This window comes from Stegodyphus dumicola, chromosome 3 (genome assembly GCF_044657685.1).
Source record: "Stegodyphus dumicola isolate Sdum_Otavi_A_Nest chromosome 3, ASM4465768v1".
Lineage (NCBI taxonomy): Eukaryota > Metazoa > Arthropoda > Arachnida > Araneae > Eresidae > Stegodyphus > Stegodyphus dumicola.
This window is the reverse complement of record NC_140770.1, coordinates 103493226-103514633: the sequence shown is the minus strand read 5'-3', so window position 1 is coordinate 103514633 and position 21408 is coordinate 103493226. Positions and strand designations below refer to the sequence as shown.

The following is a 21408-nucleotide window of genomic DNA, read 5'->3' as shown; positions in this document are numbered from 1 at the left end:
TGCAGAGTAAAATTCTGCACGGAATGTTTTGTTTTTTGAATTTCTTTCATGTTAGTTTTTGTTTATTTCACTATTTGCAACATATTGAAAAGTTCTGCATGATTTTGTTTCTTCAACGGAAAGTTGGTTAATATTTTTATTAGGGTAATTAATATTTGTATTAAGGCATACAGCTTATTTCATTGTAAGTTTTTCTCTTGAAAATATAAGATAAAATCTCATTAATTATACTTTGCTTTTCAGAATTTTGTTTTTTGTTTTTTGTATTCTTTTATGTTAATTATTGCTCATTTCACTGTCTTAAAGATACTGAAAAGTTTTGAGTGATTTTTTAGGAAACAAAATTTTTAACCTCCTTTATACCATTTGAGTTCTTAAGATTTTGCAAAGAGAAGTTGGTTAATTTATTTATTAGGATAATTAATATTTGTATTAAGGGATATTGCTTATTTCATTGTAATTTTGTTATACGTAATAACTTTTCTTTTATGAAGTTGTTCTGCAGAACAAAATTCTACGCAGTTTTTAAATTTAACGATTGGTGTTCTCTTCAGCTATTTTTCCGGTACATTTAAAAGCCAGACGAAGGCTGGCAGCGAAGCTGCTAGTGTTTTAATATAGTTGACTCAATCTCTTGTCCGCTATATCATAAAAATATAAGGAAGGATTGTCTTAGCTCCTCGTCCTTTTCCATCCCATGTAAAAAGTGTAAGAACCAAACGATTGCTAGTTGACGAGTCTAAGATGCTGTCAAATTCTCGTCTGATATTTACAATTTGTGCGTTGAATGGGGAGGTAACTGAATAATGTGGACGCAACTAAATGTGATAGCTCTGAATGTGGAGCAGTATTCAAGGCGAGAAATCAAGAAAAATTCACTATGCCGTCAATTAGGTCGAGCCAAGATATTGAAGTAACTGGTAATATATGCTGGTTAAAAATAGGAAATGTATGTTTTAGTTCCATGCAATCGTTCCATTCAGTATTTTGCTTTATTCATCACTTTATTTATTTACGAATGAAACGAGTAAAATGATTGTAGTGGAGCTCATCTTATATAGGAGTCATTTATGAATTAACATAACTGAATCTTCGAGGTGAGCAAAACCTACATGATAAATTTTAAGAACACTGAGATGCATATTCCACAAAGTATTAACTTAAATTAATTTACGACGGCATTCGAGTACTCCAGCTGTTTTATTACGTTAAAGCAGCGGTGAAGACTTCAGCTAACAAAAAGACACACCTTCCAAGAAAAAAACATAAAACATAGCATCATTTGCTTCTAACTTCTATTAATACCTCTACAGTACGATAATCGAAATTATATAAATGCAGAAGTCAGCCAAGAAAAAGTAATCCGCAAATTGGCGAGATAAAAAAGAGTCGCCAAACATAACAACAAATATTAGGCGTGAAACCGAAACAAAATTCTTGCAAATCGATGAACTTGAGGAGGAAGAGCAGTTCAAAAGCTGAAAATTCCATATAGGGGGCGCGATTTGATCATGGCTCCGCAAACCCGATCATTCGAGGAAAACTCCAACTCCGCTGGACCTTTTCTGTCCTCCTCCGGGCATGCGTATTAGAAACTCTGGGAAGGGGATACAGGAAGCACATGCCTCAGATGACGCCAAGGGTTTCAAACGAACGTAAAGACGGCCTCTGAGTCCTATTACGAATGTGTTAAGGTTATATAAAAAGTGAGTTTATTTAAGTTCGGTAGTGACGTAAAAATACACGAAAAGTTTTGCTTGTAACATTTTACCCAAATCGAGACATGTTTCTACGATTAATTGCGCAAATGTGACTAATTGTGATGCAAACTAATCAAGTGAAAAGTGATTCAGGTTGATGGAATGTCCTATGCGTTGAGAATTTTTTATGAAATCCACCAAAAGATTCGTAATAAGTGTGCGTAGGTTTAAAATATCATGCTTTTCCCTTGTGATACAAATAATTTATGGGAAATATTATGTACCAATGTAATACATATGTGTTGCCAATAATTACGGTTATTTTTGGAATACGTATGTTATATTGTAGTAGCCCATCTGCTACCTGAGTTCAATTAAATCTACATTTAGCAAAAAGGAAACTTTTTTTTAAAAAATTGTACATCTAATAATCGTCAAGGGAAATGATTGCTTTAGTTTTGTACACTAAAGACACGATATTTAATTAACAATTATTAGTAATACTAAATAATACTGGAGAATTTCCTTTAGATTTGAAAGCTGAATAAACAGTTAGTAGCATATATTTATGCATTTCTCCATAATTTAACAGAGAAATAGTGCACCGATTTAAATTTAGAAATTTCATGAAATTCATAACATTTATTCTTTTGGCATGATTGAAAATTGAGTTGATACTTTGATATTATATATTGAAATGCATTAATAATGTTAATATAAAAATGTATATATTATATGGCTTTAATAATGAGATTTGATAAAAGTTATTAAATCTGAGTGGAAAAAAAAGTACTTGTCAAAATGGATGTTGCGACCAAAATGTTGTTTGGGTTTATAATATTCATTAACCCCTTATATGTGATGTGGTCAACAATCGGAATAGTTGGTGCAATTGCAGAAACTCAACGGCCAAGCACAAGAGTAGTTCAAACAAAATATGGGACCTTACGAGGCGTCATCGTAACGCTATCAAATAAACACTTGCAACCTGTAGAAAAGTTTCTTGGAGTCCCTTATGCTGGGGTTCCTACAGGTTCCTTAAGGTTTATGCCTCCGGTAACACCTCCACACTGGAAAGGTGTTCGCCCAGCCGATCATTTGAGCTGGGTCTGCCCTCAAAAGTTACCCGATATTTCGAACGAAACTGAGGCACTGAAAAGAATGCCAGCTGGAAGACTAGACTATTTAAAAAGACTGGTGCCCTTCCTGACCAATCAGAGTGAGGACTGCCTGTATCTCAACATTTATACGCCTGCAAACGGTAAGAGATATTTTTTACCTTTTATTAACTGAGTATTAATAAGCTCTTTATAATAAAATTTTATGCATATTTTCGTTCGTAAATAATCTTTTGACTGGGGCATGGGTTCTATTTCTTTGTTCTATACTCATAGTTAAAATAAATCAACTGAATTACTATAACCCATAAACGTCAAATAGTAGTCATTTACTAGTAAGTGGTAAAAGATCCTAGGGTCAAATAGTGATTCACTATAGATTTTTTTAAGAATATGTAAGATATTTTATCTCTTGAAAAAGGTATATTTTGTAACTTTTTTTGTGCTTTACGTGGAGATGAAATTAGGTTTTTTTAAGTGATGAATGTTTATATAAAAAAAATTATAGTTCCTGCATTAAATAAACTTATAACAGAGATTTAAGAAAAGATCTGAACACAAGAGACCTTTCTGTTCTCCAAATATAGACTGTTAAGACATATTCATAGAATGTTAATAATTCAGGGTTATACTCATTATGTTTCTTTGTTCGTAGGTCGATACAGGTAACTGAAGCATGCGTCATTAACGTTTATACTAGTTTCTTCAAACATTAACAAGATATTTATTTCAATGACTTCTTTCATAACTTTTACAGAATGCATTTCTCTGCCTCATATGTAACAACTATAAATATTTACTTTAAATTATTTTGAAGTATTTTTCCTAACGGAAGGAAAAGAAACTCTTTCCTTACCATTCGATGCAATAGATAATGAATATATTTATCATATTACGTAATGTGGAAATAAAGAGTAAATATAACTAACTTATGTTTTTATTTAGCAAGCATTTTGCTATAAATAATTCTTGATAATTTGTTTTAAAGTTTTATCTCCTTTCGCCCTACTAGAATTTTGATGTTCGGGCTTTATGATACGTATACGTATGTATTAAAAGTTTTAAGGTATCCATTACTCATATTTTCTGGTCAAATAATTATTTTGTATAAGTTGTTGCTTGGTATAAGACTATAAGTTAAAAACCATAATTTATAAAACTATAAGCTAAAATCATAAGTTATAAGACTATAAGTTAAAACCATCCGTTATAAGACTATAATTTAAAACCATATTTCGATATTTTATACGTATACATCAAAATATGTACTTATGTATAATAGGTCAAAATAGATCCTGTGTAATTTGTTTAAACGTATTCGTACCAAATATAACATGAATTTCTTCGATATCCTAGAAAAAGCACTGTAGGGATTTATTGTTCCCAACCGTCCATAAAATTTAAAGTGTCCAAAAATATATGCAAACATACATTATAAATGTTCATATATTTTTAACATTTACAAGAAATATCATTTATTGCTGACAAAGACTAATATAAAATATGGAAAATATCAAAAGGATTTAACTAAAACCATAATTTAGACAACAAAATATGAAACAGAAAAACAAATAGCTCGTTGTTCTTCAAAATTTATTTGTAGCATTTTAATGTAAAACTCTTAATGCAATATATTCAGCAGCACGAGCCTAGCGCAATGTATCCAGCATTTATGTATGATAATAGCATTTAAGAAACAAAATGTAAAAGAAGCATTTTAAATTATTCTGTATATTTTATTACTTTTGTAAGGAATTTTTAAAATGTCAGAAATCAGAAAGAATACTTAAATATTTTAAGACTTATATAAACGATGAATGAAGTGAAAAATCTTGAAGAATTTTAAAGTAGTTTGTTCTGTGGCTTTAATTTCGCTGATCTTCGTTGGTTATCTAGCTTAGTTACACAGCTAATATTTGATATAAAAAATTAAAGAGTTTTACTTTGAACAGCAAACACATATTGAAGCATGGCTCATCTGAAATATGACGTATTTTATTTATTCATGTAGAATAAATCACTTATAAAATTTTGTTGTAGGTGTTCATTTCGTAAGAGAAAGTGCTGTAATCTGTTTTGCATAAAATAACTCTGTAAACAGAAATGCAGATCAACTGTTATGCCTTTGAAATTAAAAGAATACCTGTGCTTCACAATATCCACCTCAGATCGGCTTTAGGAATGTAATGACTTTACATACTTTCTGTACATTACTTAACTCGTAGGTCGAAGTTTGTGCGTTTGTGCGCCAGCTACGAGTTAACTCGTAGTGTTGAAACTAAATAACGTTTGCATAATCCGAGTTCAGAAAACAAAACATTTATTTTACATATTTTAAAGAAATAACGTTCTGAAACAACATGTTTCATCTACACAATCAATCGACGCTCTCACCAGAGCATTACGCCATCAAACTTGGCACACATCCAAAAGTTCAAATTGAAGAATTACAGAAGCGTTGTTGTTACACAAGAAAAGACATATAGTTACAACTTCACACAATATAAAACAAAAACACACTTTTGAAAAATAGACAATAATAATAAAAATAGTAATAATAAAATTCTTAACAATATTTTCTCGATTATGCAACATACTCCCCCCTTTTTGAGTCAGTGGCAAACGACTCAAAAACATATGTTATCCTATTAAAAAGGTCTAGTACATTAGGCTTCTTAACAAGCCGTCCTGACGACGTAAATTTCTGTTTTATATGCTGTACGTCAGTCTGATCGTTTTTCTTATCGTCGTTAACGTTAGGCTCTTCAACTAAATAATTTTCACCTAGTTGTATCTCTAGTGGATAAATACGCTGAACGGGCCTTTTGAAAATCCCATTCTGAGTTTTTAGTTTAACTGTTCGAACTTTGCCATCCCGACCAGGAATTTTCTCTATAATTTTACCCAAAGGCCAATACAAGCGTTTTTTTGAAATCATCGCCTATTAAGACTATCTCCCCAATTTTAGGCAACCGGGTTACTTTATTTTGTGGTTGTTTCATTATTAATTGCCCCAAATATTCTTTTCGGAAACGGTTCCTTAAATCTTTAAGAAGTTTTGTGCGGTATTTAATTCTTCTCAAAAAATGCTGAGAGTCAATTTTATCTATATCTGCTACATTCGAAGTACAATTTTCAATTAAAAACATTGACGGAGTTAAAGGGATAGCATCTTCAGAGTTCTCCGAAATATATGTTAAAGGTCGAGAATTAATTACCGACTCACAATCGCAAATTAAGGTTTCCAGTTCTTCATAAGATAAAACCGATTTTCCCAAAGAACGTCTTAAAAGTTCTTTAACCATGCGAACTAGCCGTTCCCACCAACCTCCCCACCAGGAGGCTGTTGGTGGATTGAATTTCCATACTATTCTCTTTATTTTTGCCTCATTCTCTATTATGTCCCAGTTAAGTTTAGACATTTCGTTATACGTTCCTCGGAAGTTAGTCCCATTGTCAGAATAAATAGTTCGTGGTCTGCCACGTCTGGCTATGAATCGTCTTAAAGCCAAAAGAAAAGATTCTGTTGATAACGAAGTCACCAGCTCTAGATGGATTGCCCTGTACACAGCGCATGTGAAGAGTGCCATCCAAACCTTCTTACCGTTTTTCAAAAACAATGGGCCAGCTAAATCTACTCCCAAAATTTCAAAAGCCCTATAATCTCCTACGCGATCTTCAGGAAGAGGAGTCACTTCGCAAGACATCGGTTTCGCTTTATATCGTTGACATATTACACACCCTTTTAACACATTACGCACAGTTTTACGTTGTTTTAGTATCCAGAATCTTTCTCTTAAAATAGATTGAAGCATTTGAGTTCCAGCATGACAATGTTTCTTATGAACTGACTCAATTAACAATGTAGTAAAGATACATTTACTCGGTAACAAAATTGGTGTTAAAAATTCAGAATTGTCTTTACGTTCCAATATTCTAGTTTTAACTCTTATAATATTTTCATTATCAATGAATACATCAAGTGGATTAAGAGCTCCGATGTCAGGGAAATTTGAGCTTTGAACCAACCGAATCAAAAATTTTCGGAATTTATGATTTCAGCAACAGTTAGTTTAGATTCTTTACACAAATTTGACTTCTTCCTACAGTTAGAAATAAAACGTAACACCCAACCGGTTACACGAATCATTTTTTCATAATCAGAAACTCTTTCTGCATACCAAGGAGTAGTATCCTCTGAAAAGATAACATTAATAAGTTTTACCTTCCTCTTTTCCAAGTCAGCTTCGCTCGGCTGACAAACAATATTGGTAGGCCAAAATTCAGGGCTTTCTCTTAGCCAGAGAGGTCCCTTAAACCACTCCGAGTTAATCATTTGTTTAGCAGAGCAACCTCGAGATAACACATCTGCTGGGTTCATATTACCAGGCACATGCCTCCATGATTCAGGTTTTGTCAACTTAGTAATTTCTTTAACACGATTGCTTACAAAGTTCGACCAATTACCAGGATTTCTGATCCACCATAATGCGACTGTGGAATCACACCATAAAGTTACATTTATATCAAAATCATTAAGAGCTTTACAAACAGAATATAATAATCGGGATCCAATGCAACAGGACATTAATTCCAATCTAGGAATCGTCAAATTCTTAATAGGAGCTACTCTAGATTTTGCTCTTAAGAGAGTAATTTTTACACTGCATGAATCAACACTTCTCGCGAAAATACATCCTGCATAAGCATATTTGCAGGCATCGACAAATACATGCAATTCAACTGTTGCAAAGGTTCCAATGAATCGGGGTATTGCCACATTTTTCAACAAAAGTATATCAGATAACCACAGAAAAAATTTACTTACAAAATCATGAGGCAATACCTCGTCCCAAGAAAATTTCAACTTCCATGTTTCTTGTAACAAAAGTTTTGGAAGTAAAGTTATTGGTGCAAGTATTCCAATTGGATCAAAAATTGATTGTACAATAGACAGAATCAGTCTCTTAGTTACCTTAGTATCACAAGTTATCATATTTACATTTATATTACACCTTAAAGTATCATTGTCTAAATTCCACAATATTCCTAAAAGAGGTGTGTTCCCAGAATGTTTTGTAGTATATTTGGAAGCAACATTGCTCTCCCATCCCCTTAAATTAAATCTGCCTCTCGACATAAGACTTTTGGCCTTTTGAATTAAATCCTCTTGTTCCTCAATATTGTAAACACCCGTAATACAATTATCTACATAGAACGAATTTTTTAATTTGTCAGCCACATCTAAAACATCAGATGGACAATTATTCAAGAGATATTTAATAGACGCACCTAGTAGATAAGGGCTGCAGGAAACCCCAAAAACTACTCTGCAGTGCCTATACACTATTTCTCCCTCATCACTTGGATAGAAAAATCGCAAGTAATCTCTATCCTTCGGAGAAATTCCTAACTGCAAGAATGCTTTCTCTATGTCTGCACTCAGACCAATAGGAAAAAATCTCATTCTGTCTAAAATATCAGGGACTAATTCTATTAAATTAGGTCCTTTCAATAAACACTGATTCAAAGATGGTTTTCCCTTTTCACAAGATGAAGCATCAAAAACGGGTCTTACCTTAGTGCTTTCACTATTCATCTTAATAACCGGTCTGTGTGGTAAAAAGTGGCATTTATTGTTTAATTCCTTTTCCGGAACCTTTTCTATAATATTTAAATTTTCCCACTCTCTAAACACTTCTTGATATTCCTTCAAAGAATTACTTTCTTTTGCCCTCTTTATCATTTTTTGATGACGTGTGAAAGCAATGCTTTTATTATCTGATAAATTGGTAGATTCGCATTTCCAGGGTAATTCTAATTCATATCTACCATCGGGCCGAATAGATAATTTATTCTGAAAATCAATCTCATAGTCGCAATGAAGATTTTTCGTTTTACTATTTTCCGTCGGGTCGGAAATACCCAAAACTTCAAGCTCCCATAAAGATTTCAAAGAAGCATTATTTACATGTAAGGAAAGACTTATTAGGGCATTATCCCTGACAGTATCCTTTTCTTTACCCATAACCGTCCAACCCAGTTTTGTTTTGACTGCAGTTAAACCAGAGGGTAATTCTAGGTATTCGTCAGTTAACAGTTTACCAATGACATCTGCACCTATCAATAAATCAATTTCACTTTCCTCGCAAAATGTGTCACTGACCTCAATTTTCCTGCTTTTCAATTCCTCTATAATCTGAGCATTCTTGATTGTTGGAACAAATCCACATATCTTTTTTTCAGAAAAAGCTTCAAAACAACACCTAAAAGTGTTATCTAAACTGCTTATGTCAATAGCAAAAACAGAATGGGTTACAGGCGCAGTTTCCCTCCCCCCGAACAAACCATGAATTACTTTCTCCTGTCGAATAGGATCAGCCTTCATTCGCTTCATAATTTTCTCCCCAACGTATGATCGTTGGGATCCCGAATCCAAAAGAATCCTAATTTTTCTCTCTCGATCTTTAACTTTAATTAGAACACATAAAGTTTGCAAATAAACTTTCTCGCTCTTACTATTATTAGAAAGGGAAACATCCAACTTAGAGTCATTTTGTTTTACAGAACTAACATTCTGAGGACACATAAATTTTATATGATCACAACTGCAAATGGGGCATTTAATATTGGCTTTACATTGGTTTTTTAAATGGCCAATTCTTAAACATGAAAAACAAACACCTTTCTTTTGTACAAGTTGCCTCTTTTCATTTAAGCTCATATTTTCAGCTTTAAAACACTTAGCACTCATATGAGGCTTACCACAAAATATACAAACATTTTGCTTACCTTTACTGGTTTCATTTGTACTTACCAGCGCGGCAACTGTTGCTAAATCTGAATTACCTGAAATAACACTTTTATTAAGACGCTTAACAGAATGAGTAAATCCTGATTGTGCTAATCTAATCATTTCTTCCGATTCTACTTCATGCCTTAAAAAACACATTAGTTTTTCAAGCGTTCTTTCAGAACTCTTTTCCTGTCCCTGTTCAGAAGTTCGACTCCGCTCCCAGGCACGTAGAATATTCTCAGGTAGGCACGACTCCACTAAAGGTCCCAAGAAATCAGCAAACGTTTCCTTGGTGCGTCCTAAGCTTTCCAGCGCTCGTAATTTACTTTCTATACTATCATAAAGTACTCCTAAGTCCGACGCCGTTCTGCCTGTTGTAGCATTCTTTGTAACAAGCCCAAGCAAATCTCTTACATAGATCTGCACCAGAAGGTCTTCTCTACCAAATCTTTCTTTCAGCTGCTCGATAGCTTTAGGATAATTCGCGGCGGTAACAGGAAAACTGTTCAAAAGTTGAGCTGCCTTTGAGCCAGGTACTGCACTTTGCACTAAGTACAAAAATTTATCTTCCGGCACAATATCCGCATCTTCATGAATTTTGGAGAATTGGCTCCAAAAGCCTAAAAATTCTCTTGCATCTCCAGAAAATTTTTTCAGCTCAAGCTTAGGAAGTTTGAACTTCCTGTTTTTATTTTATTTAGGATCCGAAATCGAAACTGAAGCAATATCTGTAGTAACATTCGTAGAATTCAATTGTCCAATTTTATTCTGAAGTTTCACCTTTAAAGCTATAAAGGAATCTCTGTATCCTTCAGCCGTATTAAATTCATTTTCAAAATCAGCTTCCTTGGTTTGTTCTAAAACACTGCTTTGAGTACTGTCCAAGCGTTCAAATTTGTCAATTAGTTGCCCCAACAACACTTGCAATCTCTCAGGATCCGTACAAGTAGGCAATTCTTCTTCCACAATCTTCGTAGTTAACGTAAACGAAGTAGGTTCACTTTTACGTTTTGCTTTTAACAACTCCATTTTAACAAAACGCCTAAATCAAAATTACTCGAAATCACACAAACGTCCTGTCAAACGGACGCCAAACTTTTATGTTGAAACTAAATAACGTTTGCATAATCCGAGTTCAGAAAACAAAACATTTATTTTACATATTTTAAAGAAATAACGTTCTGAAACAACATGTTTCATCTACACAATCAATCGACGCTCTCACCAGAGCATTACGCCATCAAACTTGGCACACATCCAAAAGTTCAAATTGAAGAATTACAGAAGCGTTGTTGCCACACAAGAAAAGACATATAGTTACAACTTCACACAATATAAAACAAAAACACACTTTTGAAAAATAGACAATAATAATAAAAATAGTAATAATAAAATTCTTAACAATATTTTCTCGATTATGCAACACGTAGAAAGATTCTGTTTTACCTAGGCCGCCATACGATCAACTCGCAGTATTTCCGTGTTCCTTGAAGTCCTTCAGTGTTTCCGTGCTTTGGAGATTAGGAAAGAAACACAACAATTGGGCGTAATTCAAGAGATTTATTATAATTAATATAAGTATAATATAAGTAATTATAAAGTAAATAACATAGGAACTGTAAAAATAATCAAGCAATTTATAATAAATCTTTGTTATAATAATTGTAAAAATATTATTTGTTATACGCAACCGCCAACTACGTAATAATACTCATTACAAGTACACTCGTAGTTGGCCCTGTCATAAAACATTTTAGCGCGAAAACCGACTACGATATAACTCGTATAATAAACAGAGCAATTAAAAATTATCTAAATTAATTATCTTTCCCATAAATACATGTTTTGTATTTTTATTTTACAATTAATTAATTAAAATTTGTTGACATGTTGGAACCATTTTTGAAAATGTCGCTTGGCAGCGAACGTGTTAAAGACTTCCAAACCTTAATATTCACAAATTTTGTATAATTTGCTCTACTTTTTTTAAATATCGAGTCATAAAATAAAATAAATTATTTAATTAGTTTTATTATAAGCCTTGGTATTTCACAAATGTACTATATACGAATTTTGGATAATTTACTCTATAATTGTTACATATCCCGTCTTACAATAAAATTAATTATTTAAGTTATCAAAGTATAAAAATCTCATTGTAAACCAAAGTTTTGAAGTGCACTTTTATCTCCATTTTAATTTTTCAAACTAACCATTTTACGCTGATAACTTATGAAGCAATAATAATTACAGAGAGAAATAATGCGTAATTGCTTTGTTTAAAATATGAAATTTAAGTATTAGCTCTGTGTGCATTTACGCCTCTTCTGGGTCTCTTGGATAGAGGAATTAGATGTATAAATCTTTGAGAGACAAAATGGAACACTTTACAAGGTTTGCGCATTGACATGTATTCTAAGCTTTCGAATGGAATTAGCATTTATAATGGAAATTAGCAACTAGAAATAAACCGCTGGGTATTATGGAACTATATTTGATTAAAATGCAGCTAAATGTCATTTAAAAAAGTTTTTGTTTCTAACTTAAAAATATAAAACCAACATAAAATTAAACAGAAAAATTTGAATCAGCACAAGAAACTGAGTAAAATTTGTCACGGTACATATGACCGTGATTCTGATAACTTGAGAGATTTTCAGGGATTTATTTCTGGAGCGATTTTTTAAGCGAACTCTTTCAGCAATTTTCCCTTGCAGTATGATTGATCAGGGTTAGGATAATGAGCGCTCTGGTAAATTAAGGTGATCGTCTAGTAATGTGCTTTTGACAAATCTGTAAACTTTAGAAGCTGTAATTAATTATTCATTTAAAAGCATAAAGAAAATGAAATTATTATAAAACGCTTAAATTACTTTCAATAAATGAGAATTTTCTTTCATACATGCGGATTAGAACTTTTTTTAAAAAAATTAATTAAATTTTATTCTGAAGAAGAGAGGACTGTGTAGTTTTTTTGTGAAATATTTATTAAAACCAAACTGATGTAAATGTTGAATATTTTCTTAATTACTGCAGATTATTTAGAACTTTGTCGTTCTTTTGTGTGTCTTGGTGGACTTTTGTGATCTTTTGCTTTTCTTTTTGTGTATTTTGGTGGACAATCATTTGTCATTATCATTATTTGGCGATTTATCCCCTAATCCCCAGACGCCCGTCAAAAGGGGGGAGAGGATGTATAAGGTATTTATTCCGTCCTTCTAGCATGCTTTCGTGGCGTAACGGCAGCACACTCGGCGCGTATTCGATAGGTCCAGGTTAGAGCCCAGCTAGGGCGTTGGGCATTTTTCATACCTTCTACTTCAAAGTAATCTAATGAAAATAATAATGTTTGGAAACGATACAATTACACCTTGAAAGTAATGTCACATTACTGTATAAGTGAAATTTCAAATACACGGGATATATACGTGAGACTTAGAACGAATGTGAAATGATAAGCTTCATTTTTAGCAATTTTTCCCTTGTACAGAGCGAAATGAGTTTAGCTCTGCAAAACGGACAGATTGCAAAGAATTCAGCTGATCAGGTCACGTTCGTTCATCAATAATGAGCGCCATCATAATGAGCGTTCATCAATGAATTCGCTCAGTAAGAGTCATCGTTTTCAGTTAAACCGCAGAGCTTTGCTAATGAAGCTTTAGTTATATTCTAGAAGTTCTTCAGTTTCTACTACCTTGAAGACCGAAGCATTGACTAGAAGATAGATTCAGTATTTTCGTTCTCAGCAAATAAGTAGAGCTCTCTTAACCCAGTAAGACTTTTATAAGAGTAATGAAATTTTTTGTATTTATGCGGTTTCTCCTTGCAGTATAATTGATCATGATTCTGATAATAAGCGTTGTGGTAAATTAACGTAATCTTTTTCTGATAATGATCGTTGCGATAAATTAACTTGATCTACTAGTTATACCCTTCACGAATCTGTAAACTTTGAAAGCGATAAATAATTATTCATTTAAAAGCATAAAGAAAATGAAATTAGTATAAATGCTTTAATGTATTTCAATAAAGGATCAATTTATGATGCACATATGGATTAGAACTCTTTTTATCAAAGGAAATTAATTTTTAATCTGAAGAAGAATGGTCCGCATAGTTTTCTTTTCAATTATTGATTTAAAACAAACCGACATAAATGTTAAATATTTTCTTAATTACTGCAGATGATTAAGATCTCTGTTCTTCTTTTTGCTTATCAGGTTGCCTCCCCATTTAGACTTTTCACTAATCTCATGCTAATCAAGAATTTCTGTATTAGTAAATCACGCTAATCTCATAACTGATGAAGAATTTCTGTATTAGTAATAGCGTCTGGTATTCTTAGCGAGCATAAACTATTCACATGCTAGAAGGCTTTATGAAGCGTTATCCTCAAGTCTTAAGTACAACAAAGTCCAGACAAGTGTGAAAAGAATCCTTTATTAACTCACTATCTTTTCACAGATGGCGTCGACTCGTACTTACAAAAGCCAACACTTCTGTCTTAACTCAAAAGGCAACAAGTAATTTAAAATATAATCGAATTAAATTAGCGTAATTGCCTTTCCCAGGTTACTTTACGCACAGGCAGGCTTTGGCTTGTGAAAGTTGGCATAAACAAGCTTAATGGCTGGAAGCGCTAAACGCCACAGAAATCTAATCGCTATATAGTAATGTGGCCTTCAGACGGCAGAATTCACTGTCCTCTGTTTTCTGAATTCACGTTTCAAAAAACCTTCCCTTAAATACTAAATTCTATCTACCTCATTTGGTGATTCATTGGTATTCTGGCAAGAAAGCGGAGTTTGGAAAACGAGAATAATAGGGAAGGTTGTTTCAAAAATAAAATTTACTGTTAGATAACTTAAAATAAATCCCTATACACTAATTGAGTGTTTATAAAAATCTTCGAAGTTCGGTGGTACTACTAAATAAAGGGAACTTGACCAGTCTTAAGAAGCTTTCTCCTTTCTCGTGAGAGAAAGAAGTAAATGTAGCATGTAACGTAGTATGTAACTTTCTATCAGCTTAAGCAATCTAAGGTTCATTTTAATGTTCAGCACTTTTAGTTTAATCTATACTCGTATACATTTCTTTTCCAGTCAATTTTTACAGTTCAGGATTAATTTAAAAGTTCATCAATTTAAGATAAATCTATACTCGTATACATTTCTTTTCCACTAAGCTTTTACTAAGTAATTGGCATCGATGTACAGCATTGACATGTCACGATTGATGGAGGTTAAATCTGAAAGCCAGAAGCTCATAATTTATTTGAAAATTTATTTTCTAACCTAGTAAATATTTTCCTATTGCAGCGGATATATTTTACCTCAATGTTGTTTTACGCTATTGAAGACTAATTTCTTACTACCGACAGTCTTAAGTCTTGAAAAGAAAAATTTAATAACATATTTCTGTCTGCTGTTATTTCGTTATACATGGAATATAACAAATATTTACCACCATCATAAATAAGCTGTCTTTACTTTAGGACCTAAATCTACAGTTTCGAAAAGCTGATAAATATTTTCCTTACATTTGATAGATATGATTAAATGCCTACTCTTTTAAGTGAAAAACTTGCAAAGGAATGCTTTGTGCATCTAATAAAAACTACATACATAAAAATCTCTCTAAGAAAGTCAGTACCAAAGTAGAACTGGCATAAATGCGCGAAACAAATCTGCTCTGCGATTTCCTTAGCACTTACGGTTCATCACGTACTCGAAACAAAATTCACGAAGCGTATCTTATGAGCCGTTTTCCGGCTGTGTGCTGCTTCGGTAATAAAGCTGGAGCAGAACTATTAGTATCACTTGCTTCGGACTGTTAACATAATACGAGCTGGAAGAAAGTTATTTAACTGCACGTGACATTTTGGCCTCTATGCCCACATAGAAGTAAAGTGTTCCTGCAGTTTTAGGGGCAATAATTTAGCATTCAATTCACAGTAATCGAGCTGGAAAGAGGAAAACATGGATGGGAAAAGATGTACACATAACATGAGGGTATGGAAAATGGAAATAAAAGCAGGAAAATGATGTCAATAAAAAGGGCTGCTTACGTCTAAGTTAATAATAATGTGTGGTTATGTTATTTTTTATCGCATCGCAAATGCAATTTTCAATGGATTTTCTTTATTTAATGGTAACATTAAGCATATAAATTGACGACAAAATTTATCACGCTATTTAGCGAATAACTTGTCAGAATGTGAGTATTTTTATAGACTTCTCCATTTCATAGTTTAAATATACAACAGTATACTACTTAAAAAGCACTTGAGAGTTGATATGGTGATTAACAGGTTTGTATATCAATAAGCACAGATCTGAAGCCAGGATAACGCGCAGAAATTTGTCTTTTATGTCAATTAGAAGGGTTAAACATTCAATGCCGCAAAAGTTCTTTTGACAGGTCAGTAGTAGCGGAAAAGTATGAGGTGACCGTCAAACGCCTTTCGCTGGGTATCTGGATTTAAACTCCGATGATGATAGACAAATCAAGTTGTCATGGTCAGTGAACAGTGATAATGTCTATAAATTTTGATTTACATAATTCTTCATAGAGAGCTGAAATTCCATATTAATATGAAATAGTTTAATTAAGCTAACAGTCAAGTTTCTCTTTACGTATTGTACAACTGCTTATATTAATGTCGTTGCATAGTAATTAAAAAACTATGATTCATACACCACATGACTTCCTTACACGGAATATTAAACAATACGCATTTTTTTTTTTTCATTTCATTTTAACTTATTTCCTCGAATTTCATTAGAAATAGATTTCTCATTTATTTAATTCAGTTTTCATTTCGCGGCAAGGTAAAAATACATAAAACCTCAAAATATCTTTAACAAAAATTATAGAACTAGAAAAAAATATAAAACACCAAAAAAGTTAGAAAAATTTAAAAACCAATTTTTCCAATTAGAGTTTCTACCCAAAAGCAAGAAATGCCAGCGAACAAGTAGGCATAGTTTTAGGTGCACAGAACTAAAAGTTTTCTTTTGGGCCCTCTCGGCAAAAAAGACACCGAAAGGTGCAGAAAGACTGAATCCACTACCCTGCTAAGTTCCATATATAAACAAATATGGATGCTATGATAAAAGGAAATTAGGCTTAACCGCACTTAAACAACTTTGTTGATAATTCTACAACTACTGTATGCAGATTAACTAAAGGTATAAAAACCTTAACCAGAAGATAAGAACAATATAATTCAATCATATTTAAAGCAAAAAAATGTAAAATTTACCAACACATAAGAAGAAAAAAAAAAGTGAACTCACTGAGCCTAGTAACAGATTGCGTATATATATATATATATATATATGCTTTTCGTGCGGCCGATTGCAATCAAAAAGGGAGGTGCACAACTGCATGTTATATGTTCAATATACAGCATTTCAACTTTCTGTGTCTACTCGTTTTTGAGTTAAACGAGATACATACGTACGCACGTACGTACAGACGCCACGAAAAAATTTGAATCCATTTTAAAACAGTTTTATAATTCATTTGGGGGAAATGTTCTATCCTTACGTAGAGATGTCACGCAAAAGCATCTTTAAATTGCATTTGATAACGGTCAAAATGGATATTTTGGTTGAAATATGATACTCAGAATTTTTGGTGAATACAGTACTTCCTTTACTTCGTACAAGGAAGTAGAAATAGATTCTTGTGAATGTGCGTAGACTTTAAAATGCCTTTTAAATTTTATTTATATTATATTAAAGCTGACCAGCAATTGTAAATATTTTTCAGTGAAGTTATTTACATGGAAATAAAAAGAACGGTTAAAAGTCATCAATAACAGCATTAAAATATTTTTAAGTAAGCAGCAATTATAAATTTTGTTCATTTTAATATCCTGCTAAGTGGAGGAATATAAAATGTTTATAACACAGTGATTGGCGAATAACTGCTTAATTATTCAGGATGGAGAATAAATTATTAAAAATTCCTGAAGAGCATTCAATTCTCAAATACATTTTAGCATGTTTATTCGGGTAAAACAATATTAGCAATTAATGGCAGCGGTTAATTTCTTAAAAACCATAAATATAAAATCATAAGCGAATATTAAATTCAATTCAAATAATGTACTGAGACTTGCCTTTGAACTGCTGTGAAACGATATTTGAAATATTTATCAAAATTTATTTAATTTACATAATTTCCTCATGATCTAGACTTTAAGAAAAATATCGTCAAAGAGTTTACTACCTTTCATGCACATTTATGCTAATGCAAACAAGCGTAAAATACGACAGTTGCATGTTAAAATTTTAATAAATAAATAAAGTTATTTTATCAATCGCAACATAATTATTATATAGTATAAAATAATAGATAATAAAGCACTGAATTTATATCTATTAGTTCTTTAATATTATTTGTGTTTTATTTCTGGATTGATTAAAATTAAAATGGACTAAAGATTTTTAGTTAATTAGCTTTAATTCTTTTAAAGTCTTCCAGAGAGATTAAATGTCTTGCGATACATAAATTCTTAACTAAGAAATAATATAATAATGGCTTACTTTTTTCATAATGAATAACGGATACTTGAATTTAATTCCTAAAACTAATTAATTAATAAAACAGATTTCAGTTTCTTTATCCTTATTTTTTTCACTTTTAATGCTGAATAAATCATGTATTTTCAGATTAGGTTTTAAGAGATTTAATAGCATTTACTTTGCATTTTAAAGTCTTTAACTTGTCAGTGTTATTCGTGTGAGGAAACACAACGCTGTTTTTTTCACCAGATGGCGATCTCCAAAAGGATTAGCGATGAGAATTGCTCATTCTATAACTAAAACCGTTATAAAATTTTAATTCGTTTTATGTAACATAAATTTTCATTAAATTTATCAAAGTACTAACCGAGTATCCTTGGAAAGGGCTTTGAATATCTTATCAAAAAAAGGCTTTGAATACCTTATCGAATTTAATTGCCTAAACGTCAAAGAATTTTATATCCTTTTCATGTCCATTAAAAGAATCTAAACTGTAAATGAAAATGTACAATACTTTGTTTACTAAACACTAATTTTAAACATAAGTAATCGGTATTTCAAAGTTTTAAACAAAAAATTGAAAGTAAATCCCATCTTTGACGAAAACGGATCATTATCCTGAGGGAACATGCGTTGTATACTTGTTCTTGTATTTGTTAGGCTACGTTTGTTGCGTCGAAGAATTTTATAGTGGAATTCTACTTTAAGATAATATAATACTTGTCAATTTGTAATTACATGTTTTCAAAAGTTCGCTTATTTACTCTATTACGTTTATATATTTAGAGTACTCAAATTAAATTTGATTATTCTTCTAAAAATTACTTTAATTGTGATAATTTAGAGAAATTCTTATTTTTATGGCTAAAAGTAACTTAGCGTGTGGGCAGTGTGTGTACGTAGTGTGCATCAACAATCTGCCTAGGAAGTCAGTTGCAGAAAATATTTGATGTGTGAATAAGCGAAATTAATTAAAGTACATGAGTTCTAAAAACAATATTTAAAAAAGCTTGCTCGAAGTGTTCGTGAACAGCATTGACTGAGTAAATAGTCTAAGGGCGATCAAATATGTCTTTACTTCTCTTTGGATGAGAACTGTAATCTTATAGGCAAACCACATTTTAAACCATGAGTTGATGACAAAAGGTTGTCCAGATTCATGAAAATGCCATTAATAATTCTCAAGTATTTCTAGAAATGCATCATGAATCGTTTGAATCAGTTTTGAAGTTCAGGATATCTGAAGTGATACGTTTGTCTGTTCATATGTGTCTTAGTGCCTCTTGCATTATACCTATAAAAAAAAAGACAAATTTTGTTTCATTCAATCCAAAAAATGATTTTTTTAAGTTGTGTTTTTCTTATGTTCTCAGCTTATAAGTAAAAAAATACAAAATTCCATGACATCTGATATGACCATTTACCGAAGGTGCAGACAGCTGATCCTTGAAGCCATGTGTTTGAAATCACATTTATAAATTATGAATTTAATTTAAAATTATAAATTTAATGCAGAAAAAAAAACACGAAATTCCATGACATCTGATATGACCATTTACCGAAGGTGCTGAGAGCTGTTTATCCTGGAAGTCATAAGTTTTAAATCACTTTTATAAATTATAAATGTAATGCAGAGTAATCAAAACCACCTGTGAAATTTCTATTACGAGATATAATGTCTCTTTATAGATTATGTAATATTTCATGCTTTTATTAATATACATTATATTTTTCAGTTAATTTCTGTAGTACCACGTATAAGTATCTGAGACCATTTGAATACTCTTAGTTCTGTTAACAATTGATAAACTGCGTAGAGCATGATCCTTATTATATTTGATTCTTTGCACAAGTGTTATAACGCAAAGGAGTACTAATACAGAGTACTTACACAAATATAAAAATAAATATTTTCTATATGAGCAAAATACCAGCGAGTTATTAAAATCACATTAAATACTACCAACATTAACGAATTCATCACAAACTAAAAATTTTCTAATTTTGTAATGTGTATGAAGTTCCTCTTACAGTAATCTGACTGAAGTCAATTTTATTATTCCCAAATGTTTTATAAAAATATGTGTTAAGAAGATATTTATTTCAAAATTTCAAAAGGTATATTGTGTGATACAAAGTGATCATCAACTTTTTTGCACTTTTCATGGGCAGCAACTACTACAACATAAATGCTATAATTATTTCGAACTAATATGATAATAAGAAAGCAGTAATATTTTGATTGTAATGTAAATATTAAGCTAAGTAAGCCCGTGGTTATGGTTGAATTTTTCACGTTCAAAGCCAAAGGCTTCTTCGAAAAGACATATGTTATCTCTAGGTGCGAAATACCTCATTTACTCTGCAAGCAGAAATATGGGCTCTTGCGCAACATGTTCTATAATAAGAGAAGGAAGAACGTTCTCAAATGGCCATGTGATACATCTTTGCTGTTGATTGCTGAAGTTCAAATATCAACGCCATCCACGTAAGGGAAGAAAATGTTAGCTATCATCGTGGAAAAGTAATGATGGATATCGATTTTATGCAGTGTTGCAAAACTTTCAGTCTCATCAACAGCGTATATCAAGTTAACCGCAATTTTCAAATAAATAATTCTAAAAATACTCCACAATATTTCTTGGTAATATTTTTTGAATCGCAAGAAAGCCTGTACTATTTTTTGTTTCGAGTACACTTGGTTGCCAAAAGATTTTCAGTTAAAAGGATTAAAATAATAGAATAACGTACACTGCGAAAAAAAAAGGGGGCAGGTCTATCCCGTCCTACTGGACTGATTAACACAATTCAACTCGCGTTTTTCATGTTTCGAAAGCGCGACTTAGGATATGTATTAAATTTATATATAAGATTGTTCTAACATAGGTATTTTGACATAAAATGGGACCTTTTCTGAAATGACATGCCAATTTTTTTCGATCTTACGACTTCAATTTCGATTCTACGACTCAAATTACGCTAAAATGCCAAGTTTTGTAAAAATCACACGAATAGTTTTCAAAAAATTAGCTCTCAAAATTTTAGCTCCTTAATATTAATTGAGTTTGGTTTAAATTTATTAGTATCTTTTTTTTTTTTTTTTTTTTTTGTTAAACTTATTTGATTATTCCTTTCACATCTCGAAATTTAGGTTCATTCCAAATACCATTCGTCCATTCTTTATGATTTATTTCTAAAATTTGTATATTGATAATTTTTTATAAATTTTGTGAAAACATTTTTTTAATTATAATCTATAA

The 21408-nt window shown here is 31.8% G+C and overlaps 1 protein-coding gene across 2 annotated transcripts in view; it reads left to right on the top strand.

Moving 5' to 3' along the window:
- Positions 1-1546: 1546 nt before the first annotated feature.
- LOC118190644 (neuroligin-4, X-linked-like) overlaps positions 1547-21408 on the top strand; it is a 527548-nt gene continuing 507686 nt past the window's right edge. Inside the window, exon 1 of one of the 2 annotated variants that reach the window (XM_085813109.1) lies at positions 1547-2961. In XM_085813109.1, the coding sequence (XP_085669235.1) occupies positions 2502-2961 (460 nt within the window). In that variant the 5' untranslated portion in view covers positions 1547-2501. The remainder of the gene's footprint in view (positions 2962-21408) is intronic. The other variant, XM_085813110.1, reaches the window with a different exon arrangement.